This window comes from Brienomyrus brachyistius, unplaced genomic scaffold, assembly GCF_023856365.1.
Source record: "Brienomyrus brachyistius isolate T26 unplaced genomic scaffold, BBRACH_0.4 scaffold32, whole genome shotgun sequence".
NCBI lineage: Eukaryota > Metazoa > Chordata > Actinopteri > Osteoglossiformes > Mormyridae > Brienomyrus > Brienomyrus brachyistius.
The window spans coordinates 3636741-3649886 of NW_026042307.1; the positions used below are offsets into that span (position 1 = coordinate 3636741).

The window sequence follows — 13146 nt, forward strand, 5'->3', positions numbered from 1 at the left end:
CAAACTGGCTACCCATCCTCCTACTACCTGCCTGCCAGGTGCGCGGGTACTAGGCCGCTACAACTCATAATTTTCCAATCACGATCTCGACACATAGCCCTACGTAATCTCATTCTTACATGACAATGATTTTGCAGTATTTGCAGTAGCAGGGAGATCCGTTGCATCAAACCAAGCGTTCCCCTTTTCTCCATAAACTGTATTCACATGTGACACGACTGCATTTCACCAGTGGAAATTTTTCAGAGACAACGACAGTTGTCTTTGCCTTTGACCTCAGTAGATGTGTGCAAAACAAAAACGTTACCTGAATTACAATGAATCAGTATTTCTTTCAGTTGCACCCTTTCTGTAATGCAGCATGGAAGAGACTGTCCTATTGTAGTAATGATCATATTGTTCCATTACTTATTAGTATAATTGAGTGAAATATACTATATTGCCAAAATTATTGGGACACCCCTCCAAATCACTGAATTCAGGTGTTACAATCACTTCCATATCCACAGGTATATAAAAATCAAGCACCTAGGCATGCAAACTGCTTCTATAAACATTTCTGAAAGAATGGATCACTCTCAGGAGCTCGGTGAAATCAAGCGCGGTACCGTGATAGGATGCCACCTGTGCAATAAGCCCATTAGCGAAATTACCTCACTACTAAGTATTCCATGGTCAACTGTTAGTAGTATAATAACAAAGTGAAAGCAACTGGGAACATCAACTCATCACTGGATTCTAGATCTCTGGAGTGACGAATCACACTTCTCTGTCCGGCAATCCGATGGACGAGTCTGGGTTTGCTGGTTGCCAGAAGAACAGTAATTGCCTGACTGCATTGTGCCAAGTGTAAAGTTTGGTGGAGGGGGGATTACGGTGTGGTGTTTTTCAGGCCTGGCCATTTTGTTCCAGTGAAAGGAACTCTTAATGCTGCAGCATTCAAAGCCATTTTGGATAATTTCATGCTCCCAACTTTGTAGGAGCAGTTTGGGGATGGCCCCTTCCTGTTCCAACATGACTGCGCACCAGTGCACTAATCAAGGTCCATAAGGACATAGAGGAACGAGTCTGGCGTGGAGGAACTTGACTGGCCTGCACAGAGCCCTGACCTCAACCCGACAGAACACCTTTGGGATGAATTAGAGTGGAGAGTGTGAGCCAGGCCTTCTCATCCAACATCAGTGCCTGACCTCACAAATGCTCTCCTGGAAGAATGGTCAAAAATTCCCATAAACACACTCCTAAACCTTACAGACAGCCTTCCCAGAAGAGCTGAAGCTGTTATAGCTGCAAATGGGCCAACTCCATATTAAAGCCTATGCATTAAAAATGGGTATGTCGTTAAAGTTCATGTGTGTGTAAAGGCAGGTGTCCCAATACTTTTGGCAATATAGTGTATCATGCTCAAGAAGCGAAAGCTGCGATCTCAATTCTGAGTGGAAAAAAAAAATCATGATTAATAGGCCTATTCTATCCAGAATTGTGCAGCCCTAGTACATAGCCAGTCTAAAGTGAAAAGGTACAATGTAGCCATGCACAATGTACAAGCCAGCTAATAAATTGCTCCTAACCAATCACAAGCGTCACTCTTGCACTCCAGTGCATGACTGAAAGAGGAGCGTTAAAAAGGCTTCTGTCAACAGCAATTTCCTATGCTCACCATTACTGAAATGGCTTAACACACACACACGCAATGCTCACCATTACTGAAATGGCGTCACACGCACGCGTAATGCTCACCATTACTGAAATGGCGTCACACGCACGCGTAATGCTCACCATTACTGAAATGGCGTCACACACACACACAATGCTCACCATTACTGAAATGGCGTCACACACGCACGCGCAATGCTCACCATTACTGAAATGGCGTCACACACGCACGCGCAATGCTCACCATTACTGAAATGGCGTCACACACGCACGCGCAATGATCACCATCACTGAAATGTCGTCACACATGCGCAATGCTCACCATTACTGAAATGGCGTCATACACACATAGAACAAATGTCTAGGAAATCCAGATTTTTTTTTTACCATTTCTTTTAAATAATGTGAAACAATGTGGCAGCCAAATAATACATGTCAACTAGAATAAATAAGCAAATGGATACCTGCACATACGATATGACATAAGGAGAATGGACAAAACGGGACTAGGGCCAGAGATCCAGGAGATAAAGCAGCAAACTAATACTGCAGCTGGGTGGAGAGGAAAGGTCATTATCCAGATCCAACTAGAAGCAGAGCTCGGAAGTGACTGTTATACCAGGGCTCCTTTATCAAGCTCCCTGTGGTGCAGTGGGCAACCTTTTTTAGAGTTCAAACACAGTTAATTAATTTGGTTTAATTAAGACGACCACTAATGGTAATCCGAGTTTAACATCTCTAGGCATTTATCTGTAAAAACCTCAGTCGAGGGCACCGTCAAGAATCAGCAGATGTGTGCAAAACAAAAACATTCATTTGTTTGCCCTAATTACTTCTATTAAATGAAGGCACCTTAAATCATTTAATTCAATGTCCATATGTTACAATGACTGGGAGTGCTGAACTGAAACATGAGCAAAAAAATGCATGAGGTCGCCATTTAAACGGAAAGGCTTCCAACGAAGGCCAACTGCAATGTGGCCGATTCCCAAGCCTGCTATGGCACAACGTCGTGGGGTATTTATGCCCAAATGAATCTCTGCACATTGGGTACTAATTAAAGTTTCATAAGGGTCATAAAGAGATAACAGGCTTGAGTAAGCCCTACAGAAGCTGAAGAGCATCTCACAGACATCCTCCTCTGACCAAGGCAGTGAGCTGACAAAACAGCTACAGCTCCCAGTGAATTCCACATCAACGTAGGATAGTCCCAGTGAAAATTCCAGCAAATCCTGATCTCGACAGCTCACCATAGGGTGAACATCAGTGCATTTGCTGCGTTATGAACTAATGCGGCATCAGTAGAGATTCAAACGGGATGCCCACAGAAGAGGAACAGATAAAATGATTGTCAGCATCACTGCTGCTGCTCCAAAGGAAAGGGAAAGTGAAAAATGAAAGCAAGAATCAGACAGCGACCCAACTTTGGTAAACAGAAACACCCGGCCAATTCAAGGTAGCTACCTTCATGAATGTCGGGGCAGTAAAATATTTATGCAGACAGGATGTGATACTATGGACACTGAGGGCCTTTGCTACAAAGCATGAAAATGTTTGGTTATTATAGTCTCTTATATTCGATAACATTTTGGGAAGCAGATGTGAGAATTAATTCACTATGAGCTTCTGAACAATAACAGAATATGTTATAAGTATCCGTGTTTCTCTCTTTCGTTGCATAGGATATAACAGCAGCTGTAATCTGTCAGTCCTTAAATTACTGTCATAGTCTCAATCAGATTCCTGGTAAATGCCGAAGGTAAACACAGTTACATATACTACATTCTTACACTGCAAAACACTACTGACTGGGCATTAATCGAGGGACCAAAGCATACCTTTTATCCACCCAGTCCTGTACATTGACCTGAATTAATCACAAACCGGACCCAACTTCCTGGTTGTTCCAGAAGTCTCCCCAACATTGGTGAAAGAAGTACTGGGACGAGGACAAAAACAGAGGAATCCCTCTGAGCCTACGCATCTACAAGTGCTCTTAGCAGCTGGAGGCTAACACTATCTTCTGAGACAATCTCTACAGACCTTCTAGTAATGGACAGCCCAAACATGACTAGAGTGCATGACAACTAGTATGAGCAATTAAATGTACTGAGATATCCCTGTCGAGCAAGACTTTCTGGTAAAGACCATAGTCACCTGGAATCTCAGCTGCAAGAAACTGGATCATTTCCTACTTTTCCCAGAAGCCTTTGGGTATTTCTGGGTAGTTTTCCTGAATTGTGTGCATCCCTTTCAACTGAGGTGCTAAGAAAGCAAAACTGGTCCCCTACCTGCTCCTGGTGCTCCCTGGATGCTCTTGTGTTGTACTTCTTTGATTTGAATAGTTATCTTATTAGATGCTTGTTATGTTTGAAATGTATTGTACAGATTTTGCTGATACTACTTACACTTAACTGGGCGCTCATTGGAAGCAATTTCTCTCTAGTTAGCTCATGACAGCTCTATACTTGCGAAATACTATTGTATGTTACTATGGATAAAAGAATCTAAATAAATTTAAATGTAAAATGTAAATGTGTACACATATCGTGAGAGGGTCTAACGAACAGTTTACTGCTGTACTGACAAATTACAGCTTCCAAGATCTGATTGTGACTGTAAACACATCAAAGTTTTAAGGAGTAATTACCCACACAACACAGAGGTGTGGCCTAGTCACATGAACTTCAATCACACTGCAGTTTGTCTCTTAACTGTTGCATTATAGGATGCCTTTGGCTGCTTGTCTGTCCCCCCTCCATACCACAGGCCTTAACAGTGCAAATGAGATGAACAGTCCAGTTAAACCGCGAATGGGACATCATTACAAAGGCGAATACAAGTCAGCAGACATACATGAACCTACCACAGTACAGTAGAACCTTAAGTGATTAAGCAACTCGTAAAAAAAGTTAATCATGGTTATTTTTGTCAATAGTGAGATCATGATTATGGAGCACGGTTACTCACTCGGAAATAAGAATTCATTAAACATTCAAAATAAACTTGCCTTTTTACAGTGGATTTCTTTGAACTAAAACAAATTAAAAGTGGCTGGAAAGGGGTGCTGTGCATTTATAACATAAACAAGGATGCTCCCATTTTGTCTTAAATGAAACGTGGCAGAATTTTCTCTCGATCATTTTGTTGTGATAATCGCTGGAAGCCAAAATTGAAATTATAATCCGATTAATTGCCCAGCCCCCATTTAAATGACTGTGTTCAGATTTTAAAATATGAGACAAATTCTGAAAATATTAAGGGACTTTGGGGAGAAAGAATGTATCCAATACATCTTCTATATCAACAGATGGGAAAATTTAGGTGCAGCCACTGAACACAGGTCTGTTACTGCCCCAAGCACAGTCAAATCACATAACAGAACTGTCCCTTACCCCACGCCACATCTGTCAATACAGTCACTCTGGCAGCATCGCAAGCAGATGTCAACATTAAACAGTCACGCACAGCAGGACAGAAAGGCAGCCCTGCAGTGCAACCTGTTACGCCATTGAAGACATCCAGACCACATTCATCACTCTGCTGAATGCGACAGAACCTAATGGACAGTCACAAGTTAGAAAAAAAAAAATTAATCTTTTTCAAAAAAAAAACAACACACGAAGCCACCGTATGTGGCGTCATAAAAATTTAACTGTAATTCATTCTCACCGTGCAAATGATCTACATTTACAATTACTACTATACAGATAATTAGCTGTAATTGGTATAGCATATTTTCATGTGTGTGTGTACTACATATACACACATTTTATATATATATATATATATATATATATATATATATATATATATAGACATACATACACACACACACACACACATACATACATACATACATATATGTACATACATACAATACACACACACACACCCATTCATAGATACACATACTGTTTTTGCATATTCTTTCAAAAGAAAACACAAACCTAATCTTTACATCGATATTTTCATTTCACCACGGAGCCGTGTCTTAAAAGAGACGCAGACCGAAGGGGACCAGCGCTACACCTACGACAAATCATGCCAGGGATGGTTATTTAATGAGAGATTTGATTGTGTGGAAAAAAAAGTAGACGACTCTCCCACATTAATAACTAAGCAAGCTTAAAGGATATATGGTACACTGGTGCACTGAAACATCCCCCATCCATACCAAAGGCGATCCCTTTGTTATGAGCCTAGACTAAATTTCAGCTGGATCCATCATACGTGCAGCTTAAGCTAAATAAGCAATGATTAAAGATGCTGATTTTATGTCCGTGTTAATATTAGCAATTGCGCAGTAGGCTGCATGCTGACCATACTGCATCTGAAGTTCATAGTAAGGAATCCCCCTCGCAGCTTGTTGCTCCAGCCCTTAACAAAGCAGAGCCTTGCTGGCCATGCATACGCAAAGCGAGGCGGCGGCCGGCAGCCTTACCTTCCGCCCGGGAGCGGAGATCGGACACGGTCCTTTGGATGGGCATCTCCACGTCGCTCCACGCGAGCACCTGTCAGCCGCGGCGCTCGCACTGTCTAAATCCCGCTCTCCCTCTTTTCAGCCGTCGCTCTGTCCCAGAACAAGCCCACATGCAACCAGGCTGCGCTTGTCTTCCGAGGTGGGCGAATATATATACATATATTTTTTATTATTATTTATTTATATAGGGTAGCTGTGACCGATGTCACATCAGCGGGGCTCGCCTAGCTTGCAGAACCTGCCGAACGGAGCCCAGAGAGCAGGGCAGGACTCCCAGCGATCCGGGCGCCTAATCCTACTGGCGGTGCCTATTTACTATTCAGCCTGTACCATCAGCCCGCGGCCAAACGGGGGTGGGGCCGGGGATCGTCCGGGGCTCTCTGCGCCTCTGAGAACCTTACGGTCTATGTTCACCACGGCATAAATTAGGAGTTTAAAATATATGCCATCATACAGTATTGCGGGGTAGTGAATTTGACCCTAAAGCAGAGAGAGTAAGTGCCGAGCTGTGCTGTGCACCCCGTGCTGCGGCTGCACGTTAGAGGCTCCTGTTTCCCCGCATTTTGCCTTTAATTTTGAACTACCTTTGTAAGGCGTAGGATCTTTGCTTTGTACCACCATTGTTGTTGTTTCTTCATTTAAATCAACGAAATTTATTTTATAAATTTTTCCAGGAAAGCTTCTATTGACATAATAAAACATAACATTTACTGCATGATCCGAGTTCATATTACTACACGAGTTTTTGTTGCTTGCTTTTTAACCCCAAAGCCTTTTTTCAAACTATTGTAAAGTACGCGGTCCTGAAAAAACAGTGAGGTAAAAGAACTGAAGGAGCTCAGACACACCGCCACCATGTACGCCATTAAATGCAGAATTTGCTGAGTGAATTATAATAACCTGAATTAAGTTTGCAATGCCCCCTAAATTCGTAAACCATAATGCGAAGGTATTTTTTCATTGTACGTTAAATGGACTGAAACCTACCGACTACTGATTAAATATTCAAAGGCAGTATGCTGCTCCCCTGATACAAATTAAGTTGTAATGTAGATGTTCTTTTCTTAAAACAGTTGAAACCAAGACGACAACACAACGACTTGTCATGTTAAAACGTTTAATGAACAAATATACTCAATTGTTGTGAAGTCTGATTCATTACCAACAGGTGCCGATATAAAAGTAGCAATTCTGAATTTAATTTTCCTATTTGAATAGTTTATCCACGTTGATTTCTATCTCTGAGGAACTTCACGTTGGATGCGTTATTTCAAACACGACGGTTTTCTGGGGCGGCCTCTAAAGAGGAACGATGTGTGAATTCTATTTGGAGAATATTTTCTTTAAAGATTAGCAGGTATTTTCATATACCAGTCTGTATTAGTCGGTTCGGTAACACTTAACGTTTCTGGGCACAAATATAGCATTGTACTATTACTTACGTATTAATTAACCACAAACTAAGTTTTAGTTACATACTGATCTCATGCGAATTCACCATTAATGAATCGTGACGCATGTTTTTTCTCAAGTAGTTACTACATTTGTTACTATATCTAAAAACGTGTAAAACTACTGAAGGAACAAGTAATGAATAACAAGTTAAATACTGATCTCATGTTTTCATTATTAATCAACCATGACCCACCTTTTATCTCAAGTAGCACCTATATTGTTCATGATTTGTTCCTGGTTTGTACTTCAGTAGTAACCGAGTTATAACAAAGTATTTGTGTCCCGTCAAGTAGTGTTACCAGTAAATGTTACCATAGTTTCTTACTGTATTTTAAAGGCAGAAAATATTGATGATGCACTGAATCAGTTATGGAGACAGCTTACAAGACCAAAGACAATCCATAAACCTTGTTCAGTGCTTGCATTAGTCAATGTACCTGCAAAAATGTTTGAGATGTTTAAATGTTCTTATTACAGATTAAGAAATTGTTAATCTTACTTTATATTCTCGTATCGTACGTCGTGTGGTGTTCATACTCAAATGGCATACAGCAAAATTTGAAGAGTACTGCTTGGTTTTCGCATGTGAGTAGGCTACTGACCACCATCTAGTTACATACATACAGTAAGCCTACATCAAAAGTGTGCATTGGGGAAATACCCACTGTGTAGGCAGGAAATTCAGATTTAATGGGACTGTATCTTTTAAAAAAAGCATTCATATGTAGCTGGCACTTGTCAAACACTTAGAAATGATATTTGATAAGGTTATGGATAAGATCCAATTGCCTGTCATGGGATAGTAGAATGTAGTAATATGGTTCAAAGAGCAGCCACTGGGGAATTATGCAGGTTCCAAGAAGTCTCGCTCAGTATTTTGGGAAGAAGGTTGAACTTAAACACAAAACAAACAAGGGAACCAAATAATTTTTCTTCTGAAACAGTGTCTAGCAGTGAACCTTGTTCACATACTGATGGAGTTTAGGCAATTGCTCACTTGTGTACAGATGTCAGAGTTCAGTGCAGTTTTGCAAATTTCTCAGGCACTAACTAAAGAGAAGTTGAAGAAGAAAAGCCAAGGTCCCTAGTTCTGAGTGAAATTTTGTGAGCCAGAAGCAGCTGTGGATTGGTGAGGATGGAAGATATTGTAGTTTCTTGCCTAGAGAACCAGCATGCAATTGACAGGAAATATTTTGGGGGTGGGGGCAGTCAGAACTACCAACCAATTTTCCTCCTAGCTTTGGCTTCAGCAGTAAGGTGATGAGTTCATTCCATAGCTCACATCAAGTACATCAAGATGGCTGTTCACCAGAATGCAAGAACTCACTATAGTGTCTGTGTTTAGCCCTCAGAGGAAAGAAAGGGACTGAAAAAAAGATAGATGATGGGGGGAGGGGTCTTCTGCTTTTGTCAGCAGCAGAGGACACCTGGGATGTCAAAGTGTACTGCTCACTGTACATCTGCAGCTGCGAGTCACATCACCGGTCCCATCACTGCAGTCTCATTTCTGCCAACCTCAAAACCGAGTCGCTTTGCATCATTCGGTCCAAAATGAGCTTATCTCAGTCCTCTAAACTTCACTTACCCTCCATCTGTATTTATTATGCACTAATGTAAATTCTCATGTGACAAGATACATTACAATATAAAATAATTTCAGTACGAAGAGTGAGCTGCATGAGTGCAGTGTTGACACATCAGGCGGTATGTAAAATGGTCTTGCGAATTTCCTTAATAAGGGTCATGGGTGGAGAACAGAAGTAGTTTACAGGCATTAGTGTGGCTCTTAGGAATATTTCCAAAAAGATCTTATTGCTGGTGTACATTCCAATTCTGAGATTGATATGAGGTGCAGGCAGATATTTATGATATTTAACCCTACACAAAAATGTCGATTACCCACTGCAATAACCTTCCTTTGAATTGCATTTTTATGTCCAAAAGCATTAGGACAAGCACTTATTAAAAAAACAAATGCTTGCCAATATCCATAATGTTAAAGAAGCTGTCAGCGTTGAATACTTTTTCAATAGCGCAGTATATGGTAAGTGTGTGCTACTTTGGCATAACTGACACAAGCATTTATCACCTTTAGGGTTACACAGGGCCAGTCTTGATCTGCTGAGGTACCAGCTGGACACGCTAAACTAAATGAGCTATTTTGACTGTTGCTGTGAGAGTGCGTTCCTGTTGCTGCACGCTACCTAGTGCATGACGCTTCTGCATGGGTTACGACATAATGGCAGCACTCATTGTAGTGTGACAGAAAGCCATTTCTGAAAATTTTGTCATTGGCAAGGTACAAGGAACATTAATGGAAAAAATGCCAACATTTTGTGTGTGTGTGTTCGTGTGTTAGCTCAATAGAAATTCATGTTTTCCCAATATTTCCATTCGTTTCAACCATTCTTTTATGCCACTGCTGGGCTTTAAATCCAGGGATAGCAGGGTTGCTTAGCAACAGGCAGAAGAAGCTTCCCGGGTCGATTCTGTGTAGCTGTTTTTATGTTCACTGAGAATTGTGTCTAAATAATGAATCAACCATTGAATCTCAATCACACCCTGAGTCTTGTGGCATTGCAGTTTCTATTTTTTGTATAAAAAAGTATAAAAGTAATAAAAAAAAACCATCAATAATTTTCTTTTTCATTATGACAGTGGTGTTTTAGATGGGTAGTATTACAAAGAGATAAGAGAAGCTATTTGATGGGCAAACAATGCCAAAACATGATACACCACTTAAAATTTGTATTGTATTTTTGTTTTTTATATCAGCATGTTTTAATGTTATAATTTATCATGCTGCCAGAGTATTCAGATCTCTCTGGAATAGGCCTATATTATTGAAATTTGAGTAATTCCTATACACTGAGTAGCCCTAAAGTATGTGCTTACATTAAATAAGTCGGTGGTTCACAAACATCCCCTTCTGCCGACATTCTGTATTTGCATTGCATTTTGCCTAAGCAAACTGGATTCAAATTATAGTGAAGATGATATATCCCGACTGTAGTTGGAAGTGAACAAAAATACTGAAGGGTTGGGATGTGTAAGGACAGTGATCACTGCAACTAAACAAGCATGTTTACGTGAATCGTACCACCATCCTAATATGTCTACGTTTGTCTTGCTGCAGTTCAGTTTGGGGGAAATTTAACAAAAAAATAATAAAACTGCTGGTTTGTCGGATGCTGAAATTAGATCATCGATATCTGCAGGGTCGAAAAACTTCCAGTTAGAAAGTCATGCCAAAACCCCATCTGTTTAAATGTCACCTTTATGCACCACTGACTGCTGGAGGCTTTGGTCCCACTGCATTACTTTCATGAAGTGCAGAAAGCCTACAGGCAGCCGAAATGGGCCCTGGCATCCCCCGCTCCCGGGCCCCTGGCATCCCCGCTCCTGGGCCCCTGGCATCCCCGCTCCCGGGCCCCTGGCATCACCACTCCCAGGCCCCTGGCATCCCCGATCCCGGGCCCTTGGCATCCCGCTCCTGGGCCCCTGGCATCCCCACTCCCGGGCCCCTGGCTTACCCGCTCCTGGGCCCCTGGCATCCCCACTCCCGGGCCCTTGGCATCCCCACTCCCGGGCCCCTTGCATACCCACTCCTGGTCCCCTTGGCATCCCGCTCCCTGGCCCCTTTTCTGCATGTGTGGAGTGGCATCAAGGCCTCAGAAGCATCACTTCCTAAAATAGAAGGGGTGTTCACATGACTCAGGGGACAGAAAACGGTGTCTTTCTCTGTGCTTCACAGTCACGTGTCCGTGTGCTCACAGACGTTACTAGAATAATCAGGATATGGCCCAATAATTGTCGTGACTCAATGACAGAATTCAGGAATATTAGAAATAATTTGATTCTGAAACAATGAAAGCAAACACTAATGGAAAGAGGTACGCTGCCGAAACGCGTACATTCTCAGTGTCAGTGTTTGCCTTTTCTACAGCAGGTGTCCATGTACTCACCGTGGACTGACACTGCTGACCTTGAGGTACACAGATGAAGTGTGGCTGCATTCTAGACTGGAAAACTGACAGACAGATATCCAGACAGATATAAAAACTGAGAAGAATAATCTTAAATAGACAGCCTTAAATAGACTGGAGGTGCGAGCAGTTATAGAGAAAATGCACCAGGAGGTGGGAGTGGCCGTGGAGGATAAGCACGCTTCAGCAGGTAACCCATAACATAAAATACCATGCCATGCATAAAATACCATACCATGCAGAAAATACCATACCAGAGTGCAGAAAAGACACATTTCATGCATATATCCCAATAAGCAAAAATATCAGTGACCTGAAAAGTAAACGATGTATCAATAGTTCAGATATTTTTAACTGATGGCAATTTTCCACATAAAGTGTTCATGAGTCCATGTGACTCCCAATCATTTTTCTTCTATATATAATGCAGTTAATTGACATTCTCAATTTGTAGTGTTTAAATAATTTATTGCACAAATAAAGGTTCTGTTGTCACCTTTTGAAAACCTTTTCCTTGTATTTTTAGACCTTATGTAAAAAACTGAGGGAAGATATCAGGGACGTTTTTAAAAGTTTAACTCCATTAATTCACATTAATTCCAGATCTCTCAATTGGAAATGGTCTATTGATCTCAACTTGCATTTCTGTACCAAATAGGGATTTATACTGGTGATTGAGTTTTGATACCCTCAAGTCCACAGAGAAACAGCTCAATGCAGCAATGGCTGTTGGTGAGAGCTAAAGAAACAGATGATTTGCATTTTCTTACCATCACAGCAGCAGAAGAAAACACGTGCCCACAATGCGTAGCCACTGCGCTCATTCAGTGTGTCTGCCTATGCATTTTACCCACACAGGCCCAGTTCCAAAAGATTCTCCTTGGAATTTGGTTCATTGAGTCAAAGAATCTTACGACTGCCTCTAAAGCTGCATTTCTGTGCTTTCCTGTCTTAAGTCAACATGTACAGATCCCTGCATTCCACAAAAACTTTAGATTCTCTAGAATTACAAACTGAAAAGCTGCCATTAGATTTATAGAACTGAAAGCCCTGTATATCCTTATCATTACATAAATATTTTATTACTTCTGACTTTGCGTTTTGACATTGAGCACTAACACTTTCTTTTGACATTGCTTTTGACATTTTGCCTAGATTTGCCCAGTCGTTTGACTAATAAAGGCTCTTGTTGCCTCTGTATTTACTCTCAGTGTATCAGTCTTTTACTTTTACATTGTTTAAGATGTACTTTCGCTGAATCAGTGTTGTAATAGCACTTCTCTTTTACAGGAACAGTATAAATATACATTTTTGTAGGAAGTATTATAAATAGTCTGGTACAGTAAGAAAGTGTACAATACCAAACACGCTTTAGCTTACTACTCAAATTAGTCGACAGGCATTTCCAACATGGTTTCAGGCTTCAGTCTTGCAGTCTTTGAGTTCTATGAGCAATTTATTCTGTAGGTTATGTCTGCCCTCTAGTGGACAGAACGCCCATATTTGTTTCTTTAGAAGCATATAAGGTGCTAGGGAGCCAAGGGTCTATCGCAGGCAGTATAGGGA

General features: G+C 41.2%; 1 protein-coding gene across 3 annotated transcripts in view; it reads right to left on the reverse strand.

Moving 5' to 3' along the window:
- LOC125721139 (phospholipid-transporting ATPase IA) overlaps nucleotides 1–6430 on the reverse strand; it is a 132765-nt gene extending 126335 nt beyond the window's left edge. For all 3 annotated transcript variants that reach the window (XM_048997151.1, XM_048997150.1, XM_048997154.1), the window contains exon 1: nucleotides 6101–6430. In XM_048997151.1, coding sequence (XP_048853108.1) covers nucleotides 6101–6146 — 46 coding nt within the window. In that variant the 5' untranslated portion in view covers nucleotides 6147–6430. The remainder of the gene's footprint in view (nucleotides 1–6100) is intronic.
- Nucleotides 6431–13146: the final 6716 nt, after the last annotated feature.